Below are 22,054 nucleotides of genomic sequence, written 5' to 3' on the forward strand. Positions count from 1 at the left end.
GTAACTGTTTTGATTAAAACTGTCAAAACAACTTCCGCCCACATCCGGTTACCGCTCACAGGCGTGCAGCGGCCGGCGCTCTTCATTATTTTTAGAGAAGGCAGAAACCAAAACTTATATCAGGGTTCTAGGGCGGGAGGGACCTTATATCTTCAAATGAAGTGACTCATATAATTTCGATCGAACTTCACTTCAAGAAGTTCGTTTGATCATCAATTATATTTCGTCACTTCATTTTTCAGACATAATTATATATTAACCATGTAGATGTTTAGAGATATAAGTTTTGGTTGAAAAAAGATAAAAGTGTTGTTTGTCTTTTTCTTTTATCTTTTTTTTTTTTTTTTTTACTAAGTTAGGAGATTCCTCCTGACTCCTGGGCGCCGGGGCGTCCCGAATGAATTTGTTTTTTCTTCAGTTTATATTCCACTGAACGCAGTATTTTTAAATACTGTACGTATTAACGCACTGGCATTAGAAATATATTATTAAAAGTATAGTGAAACAGGTCCTAGGTTTATTTTATTAATAACAGAGGTTATTTATTTATTTATTATTTATATTATTATTTATTATAACGAGTCATTCAGGTGGAATTTATTTGTTAACCGTGGTGCTAAACCGGAACGCCAATTCTTATTTGGCCCAAGTGTACGCAATATATTAGGCTGCTACTCATAAATAGTGTCATTGGTATGAGATAATTTATACCTATTATATTTCAAAACATTCGTTTGTAAATTAATCGCCGTGCGTGTAGAACAATGACTTTTTTTTTTTTTTTTTATATTGTTGTATCTATTTTGGATGTTATGTTTTTAACATAGTGTCCCAAATACTATACCACATATGCCACCAAGTAAGTTATATGATTTAAAACCGTACTTATTTTAGTAGTCGTTTAACTTTAAGTTAAAATAATACGATCTGGCCCCAATTTCACCACGCCGACATTTGTCAGTGACATATGTCGGGTGACAATTGTCAAGTGACAGGTGACAAGTGACAACTTCGTAAACTGTTTTTGTATAGAAGTGCTTATAAACATGACAGGCATTTAGTTACAATTGTCCATCTTTCATTTAATGACAATGATTTGGTGAAACAAGAGTAGTTTTTATAAGTCGACATATTTGTCAATTTGTCGGTAATTCTTGACATGAGATCGGAGCTGTGTCAGGCTTGGGTGACAATTGTAGTGTTTTCGTTGTTAGCAAACCCCGTTATCATTGTTGCAGTTCATTAAAAATAAACGTTGGCAAAACTGTGTACCCTAAATTCGCCTTTAGGGTACAAATAAAAATCGCTTTAAATCGCTTTTAAATTCTTCTTAACTAGCATTAAATCATAATTCCATTATAAATTGTAATTGTTGCCTATGAAGGCGTTTAGTAATTCAACATTTAGGATTTGGAATAAGTCTTAATTAAAAAAAATTATAATGCGAAGTTGGGGACCGGTAGCGAAATTAGGTATGTTTAGGTAGGTATTGTTTTTTTAATAATTTACTTGGGCGAAGTTGGGCACTAACAGTAAAGTTAGGGTTTTGGTTAGTTAGAAAATGAATCTCCGCGAAAGCAATAGTGGTGATATTCTTATACAGGGAATATATAAAGTACGAATAGATTCCTACTTTGACGTCACTGACTTTGCATTTGCAGAAAAAAATTACTTAAAACAAACAAAAAATAATGCTTTGACGCCTTGTCAACAAATAATGTAGGTATACGCTGCATTAAATGGGGTCGGGACACAGATGGGATCTCAATCAATATCATGTTAGTGATGACAACACGGCACATCGAAAGCAATTAACGATCTCTTGTGAAGAATTGACAAATATGTCGACTAGTAAACATTACCCTTGTTTCACAAAATAATTGTCATTAAATTTAAGATGGACAATTGTACTAAACTACCTGTCATGTTTATATGAAGTTCTATACAAAACAATTTGCGAAATTGTCATCTGTCACCTGTCACTTGACAATTGTCACTCGACATATGTCACTGACAAATGTCGGCGTGGTGAAACAAAGGTCTGTCATTTTTTTTGACAATTGTCGTACCTGTCAGCTTGGTGAAATAGGGGCCTGATGATCCTTTTTTATGAAAACCCATGATACTACTTTTTCTGATTTATTTACTGCTATCCTGAAGGAATCCAGAAGCCTGAGAAACTAAACTAAACCAAAATTAAATCAGTGCTTTAGCAAACAACTGTGTTAACGGGTTGTGTTCTTAACTTTTTAGGCAATCAAGTACCCAAGTTATTATCTAAATATTTATCTATTACTATAATATCGAACGCTGTGTATTGCACACCAAGCTCAGGACATAATATGTGTACATTATACACAAGTTTACTGTGCAAATTGAGTCATAAAGCGTTGTAAAAAAGCACAAAGGAAGTTTAGTGATGCAAGTTCAACAAAGGTCCATATTAGGTATAGCTAGGTTTTTTTTTTTTTTTTTTTTTTAACACATTACGATGTTAGAACAAATCTTAATAATCCCGTTTCAATTAGTTGATAAAACATAGGTAGGTAATTGATAAGAATTCTACTTATACAATTTGTGGTCAACTTTACATTTAATTTTATTTTATTTGAAAAAGTGTTATAAACTCTTAAAATGTCCTTTTGTGAAAAAAGGTTTTAAAGTTCACTAGCGGTCCTTGTCCGCGATGTGGAATTAGAGGCTCCGAGCGGTACTACTTGATATGAAAATACAGGCTCGTCTAAGAGTCACAACGTAATTTAGACTAACGATACAACCCAGCGTTACCTCATCCCATACAGGGCGGGATACGCTGTGGCTGTGATATCGTTCCCCGCGTCGACCGTGTGATGTCTTATAGCAGCTCCTGCTGAACAAAATTGTGACACAACGGACATCCTAAAGACTCACGCGGCCTAGCGCGTTTCAAGACTCAACTTCAACTATTAAGTCTTTTTTTTTTTTTGCGTATATAACGTGTCTAATATCGTTAGGTCCTCTGGATCTATCCAAGAAGATATATATTTTGATTTTAACAAAATTTCAATATCCATCATGTTCGCGAACTATAACAAATACCTATATGAACGTGCATAATTATGCTTTCGGTTCAATCATGCGCTATAACATGTGTAGCATTACCAAAAGTATATTAAACAAAAATCATTTATAAGACTACTGCTACTCAACTTTCGTAGTAATCTTCTAAATAATTTGCTCAAACTCGAATGGTTATTATTGCACTCATATTACATACCTACATATAAAAGATGATCCAAGGGCCAAGGTCCATTAATGGCACCAGAATAAGTATATTTCTGATTCAATTTTATAAACCTAATGTATACTATTCGAGCTACTGAATGTGCAATTGTGCATAGTACCTAATAACCAGTTAAAACCCGAGTAGGTAAAGTCAGCGTACAACAAACACCATTTGTAATTAGCTTACATTTGTACATAACTCCATGTGACGAGTCTTTACATTTGAATAAAGATATAGGATAAAGGGGATGAACCTCTGTTTATCATGTTATAATATTATTGACAACAAGGAATGAATGGCCATCTTTGCATAGATATCGGTGTTGCAGCTTCTATTCCCGCAGCGCGAACTAGACACCTATTTACAGCAATCAACCACGATAGCAATCCGTAGAATTTACCTGAAATTCTAAGCGACAAAACTCAAACTTATGCTTTCTATTTTTATCCAAATATTCGCTCTGTCGGGAACATCACTGTTACTGTTAGACGTAATGTTTTTTTTTTTTTTTTTATAAAATAAAATATTCTTGGCTTTAAAAATATTGTATTTGCTTTATTGCTACTGTGGTTGTATTGTGAGTTTAGAAAACAAATATTATGTTTAGTGATTTCATCTTGATGTCATGACATATGCTGTATTAATAACATATAGTGGTATAGTTAGATAGCAAAAGAAGTATAAGTGGTGTATGGATCCCACCAACTCAACACCAACTACGGATAATACATTTATGATATGTAGGTAGGTACCTACATACATTTTAAACTTGGCAATAGCGTATTGCATAGTAGGTACCATCGTATTGTCAACATGGTATTGACAATGGCTGAAGGGGTACCGCGACCGACACATGTAACTTGAACCATACCATACATTCATTTATTTATGTTTTACGGTTTCTATTATAATTTTAAGGGCATAATCTGAGGGTAATCCTTTAAAAGATAATCGTTTTGATGTTTTGATAAAATTGAATATATATATATGAATAGGTATTTACCTAGTTACCCATTATTTAAAACAATAAATATCTGTGACATATGTGAAGAAATATCTTCATAAGTGCAACTCGCCAGAATGTACAGACCGCTTTTATTATTATTCTCAGATGGATGGTACTCCAAATGATGCTTGACACTTTGTCAGCTTCGACATGAACTGATGTATCAATGATGAAAAAGGCGTAAAAAATGTTTTGTATTCAGTACTCACAAATTGTTTAAGTGGGTTTATTAGATAAATTATGATGAATAAACTCATGTTCCTCTAATTCAATTGAATTAGGTGTACTCCTTATAGTTGGATGAATCAAATGAATAAATCATTTTCTTTCACTCTAAAACAATATCTCAATCAGACAATAAGTAATACTTATTTACTGACTTCGCCTAATAAGCGATCTTGATATTATAAATATATATTTATGTAAGTACTCATTTGGTTGTGTTAAAGTTTCATCGTCACCAAAATGTATGCACCACTGTCAGGGCACCACTTCGTTTATTTTTTTTTTTAATTTGTTTAATTGCAAATTGTATGTCAGAAAAAAAAACTTTAAAGTAATAATGTGACGTGATGTAGGTACACCTAGCAATTCCCACTTTTAGAGACAAGTTATAACTACCCCTGTATTAATATTATTTATGTGGGTAGTATAAAAGCAATGTACTATTCTGTTAATTATAGAATATGTGAGATAGTCTCTATTGTTGATTCACATTAGATCTCTGGGCGCATTAGGTTTTCTGTTTATTATACTTTGAGGGTTTATACTATTTTTTAAATACCGTTCTATGGGTTAGGTGTGAGTAAAATTTATTATGTCAAACATAATTGGATATTTGAAATTCAAGTATATGTTGGGCCATCTAAACCCAAGTAAAAAGAAAGCCTCCCTCGGCTCTATAACAAAACATTTTACACATAATATAATTCGTAATTCTTTATTGCAACCATGGTACCCTGGGTACCTACTAAGAAAAATGTGGCAATATGAATATCTAGACCCTCTGTTTCGTTGTGCGATCTTATGCCTTCGTGTTGGTTCACGACCAACCCCCAGGCGAAATTTGTGTTCGAAATACGAACAGACTTTCCTTCGTGTTGGTTCACGACCAACCCCCAGGCGAAATTTGTGTTCGAAATACGAACAGACTTTCCTTCGTGTTGGTTCACGACCAACCCCCAGGATGATTTATTCCTTCGTGTTAGTTCTCGACTAACTCCCAGGATTTATGTATGTCCTTCAAGTTGAAGAATTGCCCATTGATTTTAATAACAAATAGTTATTTTTTATATTGCACAACGAATAAAATGTAATCTCACAGCTAACACCATAGTACAAAACGAAGATCGTTATTAAAAAAGCAATGTGGTCTTGTGCCGAATATTTCGGCAACTAGACCGACGTGTGGACGCTACCACGCACAAATAAAGAATGAAGAGCGCCGGCCGCTGCACGCCTGTGAGCGGTAACCGGATGTGGGCGGAAGTTGTTTTGACAGTTTTAATCAAAACAGTTACTCTTAAATGTGTGCGATGCTACCTGTACAATAGGGAAACTACATGGTTAATATATAATTATATCTGAAAAATGAAGTGACGAAATATAATTGTAAATGAAAACATACCTCTTTCAATCAAGATGATCGGAACTTGTATCTTTAAAAAAAATAAAGCAGTTGTATTATACTCATAAGATGACTGCTAGCAGTCATCTTATGAGCCTATAGACAAAGCATTCAAATGACATTGCTTTAGATATCACTGTCAGTCATTTAATTGACACATTTGAGTGCTGGAGTAGAAAAAGGTGATTTTTGAAATCGATAGATAAGAGAAATCGTCCGAGTTATGGGATCATCGACCCAATGTTTTAAAATAAGACTATTTTTTACCTAAAAACAAAAAGGAAATATTCAAAATCAGGCGCAGCGTTAATTATCGGATTGAGACAACAATGGAATTAACTGTTTACTTTTGAAGGGCGCAAAGATAATCAGTATAATCAGAGGTAAAGAGATTAGTGGTATAAATGGCCCTTGATATAAATAGCCGATAAAGTTATGGTCCATCATAACAGTGCTTGGAGTTAACCAAACAACAACCATGAATACCTCAGTGTATATATTGGTCCTAGGTCTTCTAGGATTATCTATGGGTAAGTTTCTTGATTCAAACCTTGATGCAAACTCATCGTGGTCCACGGAAACCACTAATCGATTTCAAAGCCCTAATTATGACGTTTATTGTGGCATATCCACACTTGTCCACTTCACACTCGGTGCAGAGTTAGCCTAGACGTGGCCTAGACTGACTATCAGTGGTCCTAACTTAGTTCTAGCTAAATCTTTGTAAAAAGGTTTACGAACTATTAATTACCTAACAGTTTGGACGATGTTGTAAATTGACCAAGTCTTCGTTTTAGGTCTACCGGTCGAAGACTCTTTCGACCTTCAGGACTCCTATTCATCTGGGTTGTACAACCCACAGGACTTCTACGCGTCCTGGCGTGTCCCCGAGGAGTCTGCTGGACGTATAGTGGGCGGATCGGAGGCGCCCGAGGCCTTTGCCCGGCACATGGTCGGACTTATCACCGGCCTGAACCTTAAGAGCTTCGTCTGCGGAGGGTGTTTGGTTAAGGATGACGTGGTCGTGACTGCAGCGCATTGTGTTGATGCGGTGGTATCGTGGTGGACGGGAGAGTTAATAGAGTAAGTACTTGCTAACTTAACTGCCTTAACTTTTTTATATATTCAGTTAGCACTCGGCAGCTGATGTAGCGAAGCAGGGTGCGTAGCCAAACGCTTCGTAATAGCGAACGATACGCAATTGTCGCTGCGTATTGAGGAAGAGTGATATAGACTACGATACGCTATGGGGCGTTAACGATTGGCACGTTGGCTACGCGCCTTGGTCATGACTGATCAGGCGTTGGTCACGCGATACCACGGAAACAAAAAAAAAAAACATGTATCCCGCCCGATGGTGGCGATGGCAAACGGTTACCCTAGCTCATGGACGCTTAACTAATTGTAACTTCAAAAGTGTGGTTGTGACATGCGCGATGCGCGTTGGTGAAAAAACTTTTAAAACTGCCTTTTTTTGAGAACCCATACTACAGTACAGGTCCACCAAACCTTGGCAAGATCATTCCACAGCCGAAATATTAATAGGAATAGCTAACTGCAGAAAACTCACGCAACCTTTTTCCTAACAGGACATTTCGCGGTCAGATCGGAAGCAACGCACTAAGCCACGGATACGTCGAGATCCGGTTCTCAGCACACCTGAACCATCCGGCCTGGGACCGCGTGAACATTAAGTACGACCTGGGCGCTCTATGGATGACTGAGCCGCTTCCGAAGAATTCTCCTGCGAGTCCCATTGCGCTTGGCTTCAAGAGCGTTGGTGGAGGCGAGCGTCTGACTGTTACGGGATGGGGAAGACTTACGGTAAGTCATCATCTTCCTCGCGTTGTCCCGGCATTTTGCCACGGCTCATGGGAGCCTGGGGTCCGCTTGGCAACTAATCCCAGTAATTGGCGTGGGCATTCGTTTTTACGAAAGGAAGGTCAGATGGCAGTCTGACCTTCCAACCCAGAGGGTAAACTAGGCCCGTATTGGGATTAATCCGGTTTCCTCACGATGTTTTCTTTCACCGAAAAGCGACTGGTGAATATCGAATGATATTTTGTAGGTACATAAGTTCCGAAAAACTCATTGGTACGAGCCGGGGAGATGAAGACTTACGGTAAGTACTGGATTGGATAAACGTCCTAAAATTGGGGGATTTAAATCTTCTCGAGGTAGTGTAGGGTTGGAACCGGTGTAGCGTTACTTGACGTTCATCAGCGCATTGTAATATGTCTACTTGAATAATAAACTATCTTTAGGTATATCATGCAGTTGAAGATGTAGATTCACCTGCTGTGATAGCATGGTCATGCTTAAGCACTTGAGTTTCTACTTTACTAAGACAAGATCTATAAGGTCTTACGAGTTACGAATGATGCGCATATAAATTGTAATCTATTTTCACTGAAAAGTCTGATGAACAGTTACTGTTTAACCTTTTTTTCCAATCAATATGAGACGATAAAATTTGGGTGTCCTTATAGGATGATGTGCTAGTCGTCAGCCCTGGAAATCCTGACGATAACACGGTAAGACTTAAATCAAATAGCCTAGCGTAGCTCGTAAAGCGGCTAAGTTGAAGTAAGACTAGGAAGGCCACCTTTGCCGTCTGCTAGATGACTTAAGGGCTAAGATACGAAGACGGAGCTCTGAGGTGACGTCAGTTGATGAGGCATTTGATATGGCATACGTTTAGTTCAAATGTTCTTCACTAAGGTGATGTTCGTCCGCGATGGCAAAATACCTTTAGATACCTTCCTTAAGGCTTCGTCACACAGGCGCGTTTTCCGGGCGGGGCGTGAGCGGAGCGCGCCGCTTTTACATATAAAACGCTCACGCCGCGCTCACGCCCCGCCCGGAAAACGCACCTGTGTGACGAAGCCTTTAGCTTTTTTGAAGCGACCGGGCTTATAAGGCATTTGCTCAGCTGCTATATATGGGACACAATGGACTCATAATAAATAAATTAAAAATATAAATAGCTTTTACAGTACATAATTACATATTGGCGCTAATTTACCGCCCTAGTGCGGTAACTAAGCACTATACGTGCGTATGGCTAAAATTTAAAGGGCCATATGTACTGTAAAATATTGTACAATACACGTGCGAAACTACTTTTCACGCTTGTATCGTAATGTATTATACTTTTGCAGGCTTCGGGAGCGCTGCCGGACCGTCTTCAAAAGCTGACAGTTCACTCTCTGTCTCACGCCGAGTGCGAGGAAGAAATGCAGAGGGCTAGAGACGAGGTCGGCTATGCTCCGCAAATAGTTGAGAATGTCGAGATCTGTACGGCGCACCCGCTTGGCGCTGGTCAAGGAATGTGCAATGTAAGTATTTGCCCCCTTATTACAAGCCTCAATTAGCTAACTTATGTTTTATCCCTGCAGGCGTATTATGGATGTTTTTATACGTGATAAAACAAATGTCACTTTTTAACACCGCGGAATAGAAAGTGACGGACACCGTTTTATCACGCTGTCGCGTAGAACGACCATCATATCCGTACTGTCTTACAAATACATAGTCAATAAGATAGATCAAGACAAACGATTAACAGCGAATTGAATTATGTAGCGCCACTCATTAGAATTACATTTTGGGGGAAACAACTCATTGGAATGGAGGCAAGTTCGTGGAACATCATTCTCATAACATTTCTCAAAAATAATTCGTCAGGACATAGAGAAATATAGTAAGATAAGAGTGCTCACTCCATACATCAGTTTTAGTACCAAAAAGACTAATTACTTTCAGTATGTACATGTAGTGCTGTTGAGATAAGACTTTCCGGTCGGTGCTACATCTATAAAAATAATTATCATAAATTGTTTAAATACTGTAGAATATTTAGTGTATATGATAAAGCAAAACTTGCTGTGATATTAGAATATAAACACTTATTGGGGCAGCTGGACAGGTATAAAAGACCCTCCCACCTCCGGACCCTAACCAAGGAACGATACTTTAAAATACCTAATAGCACCAATGAATATGGGAAAAGGCTCTGGTCAATATACCTACCTAATATCCTGAACAGCTTACCCAAACAAGTAGTAGAAACTTTAGAAAAATATCCTGATAAAGCAAAGAGTACACTTAAGAAAGCACTGATTAACATGAATTAATGTAAGATATAACTAGTATTAACATGTAAGCACTAACTAACTGTAACAAAACAATATAAGTTCACATATAAGGCTAAGCTTAGTTTAAATAATCTCCAAATATAGAGATTGTAACTAAGATTGATTGTACAACTAACCTCTTGATTGAAAATAAACAGATTAAATTTTTTTATTTTTTTATTGTCTAGTATCGGTACTGATAGTTCCGCTACTCGATGCTAGATGTAGACACTGAAATTAATAGTCTTTTTGGTACTAAAACTGATGTATGGAGTGAGCAATCTATGTATATTTTTTTCTATGGTCAGGGCGACGTCACAACCTACCGCAATACTCATCAGGGCCCCTATTCGAGATGTAACACAATACGTCAAGTTTTTCACGAAAGTTTTTTAATTATATTTGAATGCTTTATGATTTCAGGGTGACTCAGGCAGCGCTGTGTGGTTGGACAAGAAAATCATAAAGAAGTGTATTAAGGGAGAGAAGTGTGTGAAGGGTAACTGTGAAAAGTGTAAGGAGTGGGAAAAGTGTGAGGAGGAAAAGTGTGTAGGAGTTAAAAGGGTAGTGGTGGGTTTGGTGTCCTGGGGGTTCCCGTGTGCGCGTGGGTACCCCGACGCACACGCGAGAATTAGTGGGTTCAAGGAATTCTTGGTCTCCATTCTAGGGTTGTCTAGTGAATACGAGGAATAGAACTGTTTCTATCTCCTTGCCACTTTCAGAATACAGGGTGTTTCCTGTAACAGGAGCAATCAATTAACCTGTCAGATCCCAAGGGGTCAAATTTGAGTCAGAACGCTTATGGTGACGTCACACACGTGGGAGTTGACGGGTTAAAATGTAGGCTATACTCCTGAAACTGACCAACATTTGTTCAGCAACTTTTAAAATTAACTTACATGTTTTGATTTTTATCACACTTTAAAGTTTATTCTAAGACGCAATGTATTGCAAATTTTGTTATGTTTAAAGCGTGACAAGCAACGTCAAACACACTGATGTCAGCGTACATTGAAGGCAATATTTATTTTGTATGAAAAAGAGGAAGAAAGGATTCATAATTTTTAAAAGTTGTTTAACAAAAGTTTTATAGTTATAGTATAGTGTAGGTTTATAGTTTTAGTATAGAGGAGTATGTGTTTTAATTATTTGCTCGTGTTACAGGTAACACCCTGTATAACTGTGCTGTACCTAATAAGTAGCTAGTCAATTTTGTTATTTTGCTTTTGTTTTGATGTAATAAAAAAATAAGTTCCTAAACGAAACATACTTTATTTAATATTTTTACCACGTCTTCCAACAATGATCAGACCGGGAAAATGCGCAAGGTAGGTTCGCATCGTATCTGCCGTATCGTATCATAACGGGTAAACATCAGTTAGGTAAATAAATAATATTTAATTCAAAGTAAGTCAATCAAGTCGATTAAACAATATGTAGCTATCCAGTCCACCGATCTGTTAGGTACAATAACCTACTATGTAGTAAAGGTAGGGTAGGTCTAAGTACAACAAGTGCTATTCAAAAATGAAATTTATACTGGATCCACCAAATCTTGTCAGTAGTGAAAGGCGGCAAATTTGAAAAATCGCGGGTTAGCAACACTGTGTTCGAATAATTCCAAAATCGCGTGTCATCTGTGTGTTATCTGTGGAATGTGGATCGTGAATGACAGCCATCATCTTATTGTTTACATTCTGAATCGTTTCTATTTCAAGAGATATTTCTGCTGTCACCATTAAATACCAAGATTATGCATGACCTCAAGCAAAGCTAAGGTGCCTACAATGTACAATCATGCTCGTTGACGGTAAACATTACTAAAATTTAAAGTTATCATAATTCACTCGAACTGACGTATGAAGGGCGGAAAAATAAACACGTTTTGGTTCGATGTACATTGCTGCTTTTCTTAGCGCAATTCCGCTCTTTGAGTGTTACATGGTGTTACCCTACTTTAATTTGCAGTACATTGCTACTGACAAGATTTGCTTGACGCACTATATTATTCAGCCAATAAGGTAGTTATTACACGGCATTCTCGAATATCCAGTGCCTATACGCGCTGACACGTACGAACATGTCGGGAGCGCCCACCGCGCAGGGAAAGCCCCACGAAACTATGCCGATCTGTTGCTGGGTGTCTGTGCGCACTAGCGCGCTGCCTGAATCGCCCTGAAACAAAATTTACTCTGTCAAGCAATTTCCGTCAGTAGAAAAGATCGGCAAATTTAAAAAACAACGGGTTGCACTCCGGGAATGCCGGCAGAAGTGAAAACTCAATGACATTGTAAAAGTTTTTCGATCAGGTCACGTGTCCGTCATACGTCTTTTTTTATTTTTTATTTAGGCAACAAACAGTCATTTACAAAAGTAATGTAATAATACGCGATGTATTAACAGACCTTGAGGGCCCTACCTTAATAAAATAATTCTTAATTTAAAGTATAGCTAGTGTATGCGCAGTAAGCGGAAAACAAAGTTATCATTAAGTAACAAAGTTATCAGTAACGTCTTACGAATCTTACGGTCACGTGACCTGTCGCGAGTTTAACATTTTTTTCCCCATCACAAAGAGTGCACAGCGCCGCTAAAGAACTTCAAAAATTTAGGCGCCAAGGGTTATCGTCCCTTAGATAATTTGATTTTCACGCCTTTTTCTACTGAAAAACTTGTTTGACCGGCTATAGTTATACGGTTATGTTGAAATATTTTTATGTGGAATATCAGTGACGTAGGGTAGGGTATAAAAGGTGGTAGTTTTTGACATTTCTAAAAGTACATTGTAATATGCCTAAATGTGGCCTAAATTAAATTAAACGTGCGAACTGGCGTGGAAATGGCTAATATCTGGGAGACCGAGCTTTGCTCGGAAAACATATAAAAACTCACAAATCCCAGAAATAAGACCTAGCTAGATCGATTTTTCGCCCCCGAAAACCCCCCATTTAGCAAATTTCATCGAAATCGTTTGAGCCGTTTCCGAGATCCCAAATATATACAAGTTAGAAGTTAAAAGTGTTGATTTCGGATTTGTTTTTTTCTATCTGTACCTAATTTATGATTTTTACGCGTTTAAAAATATAATATCTGGGAGACCGAGCAAAGCTCAGAAAACATGTAAAAACTCGAAAATGCGCGTTTTCCCAGGGATAAGACCTAGCTTGATCGATTTTTCGCCCCCGAAAACCCCCATATAGCAAATTTCATCGAAATCGTTTGATCCGTTTCCGAGATCCCAAAAATATATATACCTATATATAAATAAATAAGCAAGAATTGCTCGTTTAAAGGTATTAGTTAGAATATAGATCAGCTTATTATGATCCAAGCATACTCACTGCACTTACTTCCTCCTCTACAAGGGGAGTATCCGTATCCGTGAGAGTGGAAGGTGCAGATATCGAGCCTTGCTCAAACTCCAAGGCGGCTAGCTCTGCTACTACCACGCTTGGCTTCTTTAAAAAGTGTAAAAGAAGGAAAACTAAGGGAAGAAAGTACTTACGTTGCAATTGCCGTGTCCGTCAGAGTGGAAGGTGCAGATCTCGAGAACAGGGTCCACGGGAGGTGCGTCCACGTTGTGCAGTTCCTTCCACTCTATGGCTGCTAGCTTTGCTTCATCCACGCTTGGCTTTTTTAGATTAACTGACGCCAAATGGTCCCCCAATCTGACGCCTAATCGTCAAATCTGACCCCCAATCGTCCCCAAATAGACGATAGAAACGACCACTCCGCAGCGTTGGGAGGATAAAGCCTCATACTCTCCAGAATGGAGGGTATCGAAAGAAACCCATCATCATCTTTAGTGTAAAGTGTAACCAAAGGAAAGCTAAGAAAGAACTTACATTGCAATTGCCGTGTCCGTGAGAGTGGAAGGTCGAGAACATGGTGAACTGTTGCTCGAACTCCAAGGCGGTTAGCTCTTTTTATTCCATACTTGGCTTCTTAAGAGAGAAACTAGAGAAAAGCTAAGGGAATAAGGAACTTACGTTGCAATTGCCGTGTCCGTCAGAGTGGTAGGTGCAGATTTCGAGAACAGGGTCCACGGGAGGTGCGTCCACGTTGTACAGTTCCTTCCACTCTATGGCTGCTAGCTTTGCTTCATCCACGCTTGGCTTTTTTTAGATTAACTGACGCCAAATGGTCCCCCAATCTGACGCCTAATCGTCAAATCTGACCCCCAATCGTCCCCAAATAGACGATATAAACGACCACCCCGCAGCGTTGGGAGGATAAAGCCTCATACTCTCCAGAATGGAGGGTATCGAAAGAAACCCATCATCATCTTTAGTGTAAAGTGTAACCAAAGGAAGGTCGAGAACATGGTGAACTGTTGCTCGAACTCCAAGGCGGTTAGCTCTTTTTATTCCATACTTGGCTTCTTAAGAGAGAAACTAGAGAAAAGCTAAGGGAATAAGGAACTTACGTTGCAATTGCCGTGTCCGTCAGAGTGGAAGGTGCAGATCTCGAGAACAGGGTCCACGGGAGGTGCGTCCACGTTGTACAGTTCCTTCCAGTCTATGGCAGCTTTCGCTGCTTCATCCACACAGAGCTGGTCGTCCATGGTTTCCGTGTACAGCTCCAGAAGCACGGTGGAGATAGCGCCTCCTGCCTGTGAAAGTTAAATTTAATGTTTTATTTTAATTCTTTAGTTTTGCTGGAAAGAAATCTGCCAGTTTGTTCACCTTGCTATAAAAGTATTGCAACACATGGTGTTATGCTAAAAAGTCGGGCGAAACCCGACGTTTGGGGCGCACTGCGCGCGCTTTAGTGCCGAGCGCCTGCGTCGCCCTCATGTCAATAGTCGGGCGAACCTCAACGTTCGTGGTGTGCTTCGCGCGCAGCGCGCGCTCGAATGCCTGGCACCTTCTCGTGGAAAAGTCGAAAGGAGGTCCTTACAGTTAGCTCATAGCAGTGTGTCAGCCCTAATCCTGCCCAATCCCGCGACCCTGGCCGCTACACCAGCACAGGCCTCACGGTGCTCGAGTACACGATGTCCGTCGTCGTCACCAGCAGCCCGATGTCATTCTTGATGATGTTCGACACGTAGTGCACTTGCGCTCGAGGGATATAGCTGTCTAAAAAAGTGGATACTTATGTTAGGGCAATAATCCTGCCCCATCCCGCGACCCTGGCCGCTACACCAGCGCCGGCCTCATCAAACGCCAGCGCCACAGGCCTCACGGTGCTCGAGTACACGATGTCCGTTGTCGTCACCAGCAGCCCGATGTCATTCTTGATGAGGTTCGACACGTAGTGCACGTTGAGGTCTAGGGATATAGCTGTCTAGAAAAGTGGATACTTATGTTAGGTCCTGTAAAAACGTACCCTAATCCTGCCCCATCCCGCGACCCTGGCCGCTACACCAGCGCCGGCCTCATCAAACGCCAGCGCCACAGGCCTCACGGCGCTCGAGAACACGATGTCCGTCGTCGTCACCAGCAGCCCGATGTCATTCTTGATTATGTACGACACGTAGTGCACGTTGCGCTATGTTAGGGCACCGACTGTAAAAACTTACCCTAATCCTGCCCCATCCCGCGACCCTGGCCGCTACACCAGCGCCGGCCTCATCAAACGCCAGCGCCACAGGCCTCACGGTGCTAGAGTACGATGTCCGTCGTCGTCACCAGCAAACCTATGTCATTCTTGATGAGGTTCGACACGTAGTGCACGTTGAGATCTAGGGATATAGCTGTCTAGAAAGAGGATACTTATGTTAGGTCCTGTAAAAACGTACCCTAATCCTGCCCCATCCCGCGACCCTGGCCGCTACACCAGCGCCGGCCTCATCAAACGCCAGCGCTACAGGCCTCACGGCGCTCGAGAACACGATGTCCGTCGTCGTCACCAGAAGGCCGATGTCATTCTTGATGATGTTCGACACTTAGTGCACGTTGCGTTCGAGGGATATAGCTGTCTAGAAAAGTCGATACTTATGTTAGGGCCTGTAAAAACGTACCCTAATCCTGCCCCATCCGGCGACCCTGGCCGCTACACCAGCGCCGGCCTCATCAAACGCCAGCGCCACAGGCCTCACGGCGCTCGAGAACACGATGTCCGTCGTCGTCACCAGCAAACCTATGTCATTCTTGATGAGGTTCGACACTTAGTGCACGTTGCGCTATGTTAGGGCACCGACTGTAAAAACGTACCCTAATCCTGCCCCATCCCGCGACCCTGGCCGCTACACCAGCGCCGGCCTCATCAAACGCCAGCGCCACAGGCCTCACGGCGCTCGAGAACACGATGTCCGTCGTCGTCACCAGCAGCCCGATGTCATTCTTGATTATGTACGACACGTAGTGCACGTTGAGGTCTAGGGATATAGCTGTCTAGAAATGTGGATACTTATGTTAGGTCCTGTAAAAACGTACCCTAATCCTGCCCCATCCCGCGACCCTGGCCGCTACACCAGCGCCGGCCTCATCAAACGCCAGCGCCACAGGCCTCACGGCGCTCGAGAACACGATGTCCGTCGTCGTCACCAGCAAACCTATGTCATTCTTGATGAGGTTCGACACGTAGTGCTGGTGGGTCACGTTGCGCTCCAGGGCGTACGTCTGCCCGCCGAGGTTCCAACGGTTAGTGCCAACGGTCACGCGGAGAGAGCTGGAAGGATGAATTAATGGAAATGTCAACTAAGGCGAAGGGGCCTAATTTATAGGTTTTTAGGGTTCCGTACCCAAAGGGTAAAAACGGGACCCTATTACTAAGACTCCGCTGTCCGTCCGTCCGTCTGTCACCAGGCTGTATCTCACGAACCGTGATAGCTAGACAGTTGAAATTTTCACAGATGATGTATTTCTGTTGCCCCTATAACAACAAATACTAAAAACAGAATAAAATAAAGATTTAAGTAGGGCTCCCATACAACAAACGTGATTTTTGACCGAAGTTAAGCAACGTCGGGCGGGGTCAGTACTTGGATGGGTGACCGTTTTTTTGCTTGTTTTGCTCTATTTTTTGTTGATGGTGCGGAACCCTCCGTGCGCGAGTCCGACTCGCACTTGGCCGGTTTTTAAACTATCAGTAAAGTGTGCAGATCGTATTCTCATCAAATTATACTCGTCTTCTATTCTTATTAAGTTTTTTTTTATTGCAATATTTGTTTTATTGGAATTGTAGTAACAAATGTCCAGTATGACCTAACTATATGTATAAGTGAACCTATCAACTCGCAGAGTATTACATAGAAAAAACACCGCAACCTACCTGTACCATGTACCTATCGGATCGGCCAAGAAAGATCTTACCCCTAGTAGTTGGCAATTTCTGACGATCTTGAAGTCTCCTAAACAAGCTCAATATCTTCTTCAATGTCTTGCAGATGGGTACTTTTGGACCAACACCGAAATCAAAAAATTTGCTCTTTAAAATCTTCAGAACTCAATCAGCCAGAATGCTTTTGACGAAGGGTTTTTATGTGATTTCGATTTTTTTTTACTACTGGACAAACGCCGAAAGCACGAAAACCATAACTGATTTATTAAAAATTTCGAGATAATCTCGTCTTTTTCTCTAGGTACTTTGGATTTTGGGATAATTAACTCACAGGGAAGACAGAAAAAAACACATACCTACTTACCTACCACTACTTCTTGGCCAAGAAAGATCTCGAACGCAGGCAGTTTTTGGCTAAACTAATAAATACATAGTAGGTAGGAACTATAAACTAATATTGTAGTTTATGCAACTGATATAATAAGGGTTCGACTATCGCGCGAGTCACGAGACGAGCCGCGAGCCGCGCCACGAGACGCGAGTCCACCGCTTACACTCGCGTTCAGCTTGTCATTCGGTTATAAACCGTATGGCGTGCCGTTAGTGTTTAAATTATATTAGCTCGACGAGCTCGCGAGCCACGACACGAGTCGCGAGCCCACCGCTTACACTCGCGTCTCGTGGCTCGTCTCGTGGCTCGCGCGAGAGTCTAATCTGCCTATATACTGCTAGCAGTCATCTTATGAGCCTATAGACAAATCATTCAAATGACATTGCTTTAGATATCACTGTCAGTCATTTAATTGACACATTAAGTGCTGGAGTAGAAAATAGTAGTTTATGCAACAGTGATATAATAAGAACCAATTATGAGCTGTTGCATACATTACTTTTTCTATGACAGCTGCAGCAAAAAAAAAAAAAAAAAAAAAAAAAAAAAAAAAAAAAAAAAAAAAAAAAAAAAAAAAAAAAGAGTTATTATTTAAAAAAAATTGAGTTATTATTTAAAAAAAAAAGAGTTATTATTGTAAATGAAAACATACCTCTTTCAATCAAGATGATCGGAACTTGTATCTTTAAAAAAAATAAAGCAGTTGTATTATACTCATAAGATGACTGCTAGCAGTCATCTTATGAGCCTATAGACAAAGCATTCAAATGACATTGCTTTAGATATCACTGTCAGTCATTTAATTGACACATTTAAGTGCTGGAGTAGAAAAAATACATTATACATACGTAGCCAGACTTCCAAAGCTAAAGGCAGCTTCAATGCAATGCGCGGCCGTGAGCACGAGCCTCTGAGCAATGACAGAGCCCCCGCACATAAAGGATCGGACGAGCAGCCCCTGCGACATCGCCACCATGTAGGGCACGCTGCCTTCTGGCGCCTGCGAACCGCCCACGATCCGGGCGCTCGGGTCCGTGTGGTCGAAGAAGATGGACAAGTCATCTGGAGTCTGTAAGTGGGGGAGTGCTGGAAAGAGAAAGGAGTTGTCAAAAGCAGTAGGGGGATTTTGTTTCGCTTATTAGATAGATAATCTTTATTCAACCACAACTTACATGTTTTGTGACACAATAAATAAATAACAAGAGGCAAAAAGAAAGTTGACAAGAGACAAAAAGAAGAAAGCAACATACAATTTGACACTAATAGCAGTAATAGCAATTTACATATTTATTTTACCTAAGTAGAGGGTCATGTGTTGTGGTAAAGAATAGGCGCTGACTGAGCATAGATACTGCGGAGACCGCAGCGCTGATCTTCCGTCAGAACCTTAAATAAACCTACAGTAATGAACGACCAGTGCAGCGCCAGTCGATGTATGTATGAAATACGTATATATTTATATATATGTATTTATATGTATTTGTATATTTGTATTTGTAGATACTATAAATATTTGAAAAAATAGAATTTACTTACATAATATGTGTCGCGTAACGGTGTAGGTACAAACAAAGTATGACGCATAAGTTAGTACTTACTTGTTAAATTAATTAGGTTAGTTAATTAGGTGGATCTTGCTCGGTCCCTCATTGCTGAGGATCGCGATTCGCGGCCATATGTGCTCTGTTTCCACAGTGTGCGATCATAAGCCATATTTTTCTTTTTTTTCTGTTTTCTTTTTCTTATAATATTCTGTGTAAGTTAGCAGTGGTTTGGTATTTATACTGTTATGCTGTATAACTTGTTTTGAAATAAAATAAATAATAGTACATTACTGCAGACGCCGGGAAAGAAGGGCTTGCCGGGTGAGTAGGTATAGCCGGCCGACCGTAGGGAGGCCGGATAGTGATACGAAGCCGGCAAGACCTTTTCACGGCTAGGCATGTATAGTGCTTTTCTCAAACATGCAATGAAATAAAAAAATACATCACTCAAAAAAACAAATTTATAATCTTTATAATAAAAATCCAACTTCACAACAAAAGTTTTTTAATTTTCCTTCCAATTCCGCCATAATTGTTTTTTTTTACGGAAGTCGTCCGTATTTCGCGTGTGTAGTGTTTGAATAGACCTTATTAGGGCCATTATACACAATCTGATAATAAGAATCTCAATTTCTATAAATAAAATAAATGCAGAGGATTTTAAATATTGTCTATGGTCTCTGGTGACTTACATATAGACAACATTTTAAATTTATTCATCAACACATTGAATCATACAGATTCGTATTCTTAATATCAGTACATTCGTGTATAACAGGCGTTAACACGGATATTTTGGTCCGATAACCATTCATTCACCAAAAATATTAAAAAAAAAAATATAATTCGGCTGTTTAGTCTGTTCATGGACACAGACCCCATGTCATCCCATGTTTACATTAGAATTAAAAAAAAATTACTTCCCGGCCTAGGCCTTCAATTTCGTATGAAATTCCTTTACAGTTCTCTGGAGTTGCTCCGCCCTAAACGTGATACTTCGAAGCCTGATATAACGCCCGGAGCGACGACATTTCATTGCATGTTTGAGAAAATAAAATATTGGTCACGCACTGCATGTAGCCGCCAACCACCCTCTTCACATCAGACCATCTCGTGGGTGCTTTTCCTCGCGCACGCTTGCCATCTATTTGACCCAAGATAATCTGCCTTTCTAGGTCATCTTTTTAGACCGCTTGATATGACCAAAAATGCTGAGTGCGCGTTCTTGACATATTCTTAAATGGATAGGTCTAGCTAAATTGGGCTCTGGTGACTTGGAGCTTACCGCTTAGGTACATTTACTGAGAATGTTAGTGTCTGAAGTACTTATCCTGTTATTACCTGCTTGTATCGTGGAATACCTACAGTGTATTTTTGGCACGGCTGCATGAGAGCAGGGTGTTTGTAGCACCCCACAGTCGCGTACAAAAGGGGCCCGTTTCTCAAAAGCTTCTAACTTGTAATACAAGCAGGGGCCCGTTTCTCAAAAGCTTGTAACTTGTAATACAAATGGGAGTCCCTTTCTAACAAAGCTGTTAAAAAATGACATCCGCTTGTATTACAAGTTACATAATATATGGATATCTTTATCCAGGCTGTGTGTTTTGTGATTAAATCAGTTAATATTATAATTTATATCTTATTAATGGTGCTAAAACCCCGTTTGTTGGTAAATAAAATTGTCGACGTGCGTGTTAATTTACCTATAAACGATAACGAAATATTTCAAAGATTATCAATGATAGACTTATTTGGGTTTATTGCGTTTTTATCAGCAGCTAATTAATCGTCAGTGTTATCTATCGATTACACAACGGCTTAACAAAAATCACGCTCGATTATTAACTGTGATTTGTAATTTAAATAAGGGGAAAGTGGAGGACCCGCGCGAAATCGCCTTTTCATACAAACGTAGTCCTCATTTTCCTCTCTGGGTATGAAGATTATTGAATAGTACATAACAATATAAGTGTGAAAAGTACTAAAAGTTCTAAGGGGAAAAGTAATAGCTGATTTTACTCTTAGGTTATTTTCTTTAACCCTTTTGGACGCCACGCCTATCGTGCGCGGCGCTTCATCGTGAACCTTGTCGGAATGCACGAAGGTTGATATTGGTCTGTAGCCGCCCCATCAGTTGACGTCTTTAGCGGTCAATGGGTCAATTATTAAGTTTTACGATGTTGGACAACAAATTCACCCTAGTGTTTATAAACTTGAACAGTCATGTTCTATACAGATAGATAGTATTCGATAGAGTATGGGCACGGAATATTGTAATAGTATTATCATACAGAACGGCCACGCACCGCCCCGCCCCAACTCGCATTACCTCGCCCCGCGATATGAATCTGGCGGACTTCTGGCGTCCTCTCAGTAAAGCGACTTACCCACACATACACAATGACGCGTGTACAGACGTGCCGTGCATACATATAAACGCAAATGATTTTTGATGTATGACGTGTCCGCCCTGTGGTATGGGTAAAGTCATGTAAAGGCTTATTAGTTACATATTAGTAATGAATAAATTATCAAACTGCACTTACCTAAACTCCCGACGAAGAGAGATATCAGCAACACTCCGATTTTGTACGCCATTATGCCTTCTGGAATATCTACCCGCGTCTGTTTTGGGCCGATGCGACCCCGCCATTTATAACTTTCGATATCTAATTATATCTGGTGATAATCCAAATATTTGATTTGTAATCAATGACATTATTAAGTTTTTATCTCTTTCTGAATGGAAAGTTCAGAAAATTATTAGCGCATAGTGTCGTCATATGTGGCGTTCCATGCCTAAATGGTGCTTATGCATGTCCAGGATCCTTCTTTGTGGAAAGCCACATTTGTAGTCGAAG

General features: G+C 40.0%; 2 protein-coding genes across 2 annotated transcripts; one reads left to right on the top strand and one right to left on the bottom strand.

Moving 5' to 3' along the window:
• Window positions 1-6,376: 6,376 nt before the first annotated feature.
• On the top strand, window positions 6,377-8,462 carry LOC134653625 (serine protease SP24D-like). The gene is made up of 4 exons (XM_063509020.1): window positions 6,377-6,428; window positions 6,696-6,981; window positions 7,488-7,722; window positions 8,388-8,462. Exons 1-4 carry the CDS (start codon window positions 6,377-6,379, stop codon window positions 8,460-8,462), a joined length of 648 nt encoding a protein of 215 aa, XP_063365090.1.
• A 3,581-nt stretch (window positions 8,463-12,043) lies between these two features.
• On the bottom strand, window positions 12,044-21,794 carry LOC134653231 (chymotrypsin-2-like). The gene is made up of 5 exons (XM_063508559.1): window positions 21,740-21,794; window positions 18,498-18,735; window positions 16,412-16,646; window positions 14,461-14,646; window positions 12,044-12,209 (listed from the first exon to the last, which is right to left on the bottom strand). Exons 1-5 carry the CDS (start codon window positions 21,789-21,791, stop codon window positions 12,063-12,065), a joined length of 858 nt encoding a protein of 285 aa, XP_063364629.1. The 5' UTR covers window positions 21,792-21,794; the 3' UTR covers window positions 12,044-12,062.
• Between the last annotated feature and the right edge of the window lie 260 nt (window positions 21,795-22,054).

This window comes from Cydia amplana, chromosome 13 (assembly GCF_948474715.1).
Source record: "Cydia amplana chromosome 13, ilCydAmpl1.1, whole genome shotgun sequence".
Lineage (NCBI taxonomy): Eukaryota > Metazoa > Arthropoda > Insecta > Lepidoptera > Tortricidae > Cydia > Cydia amplana.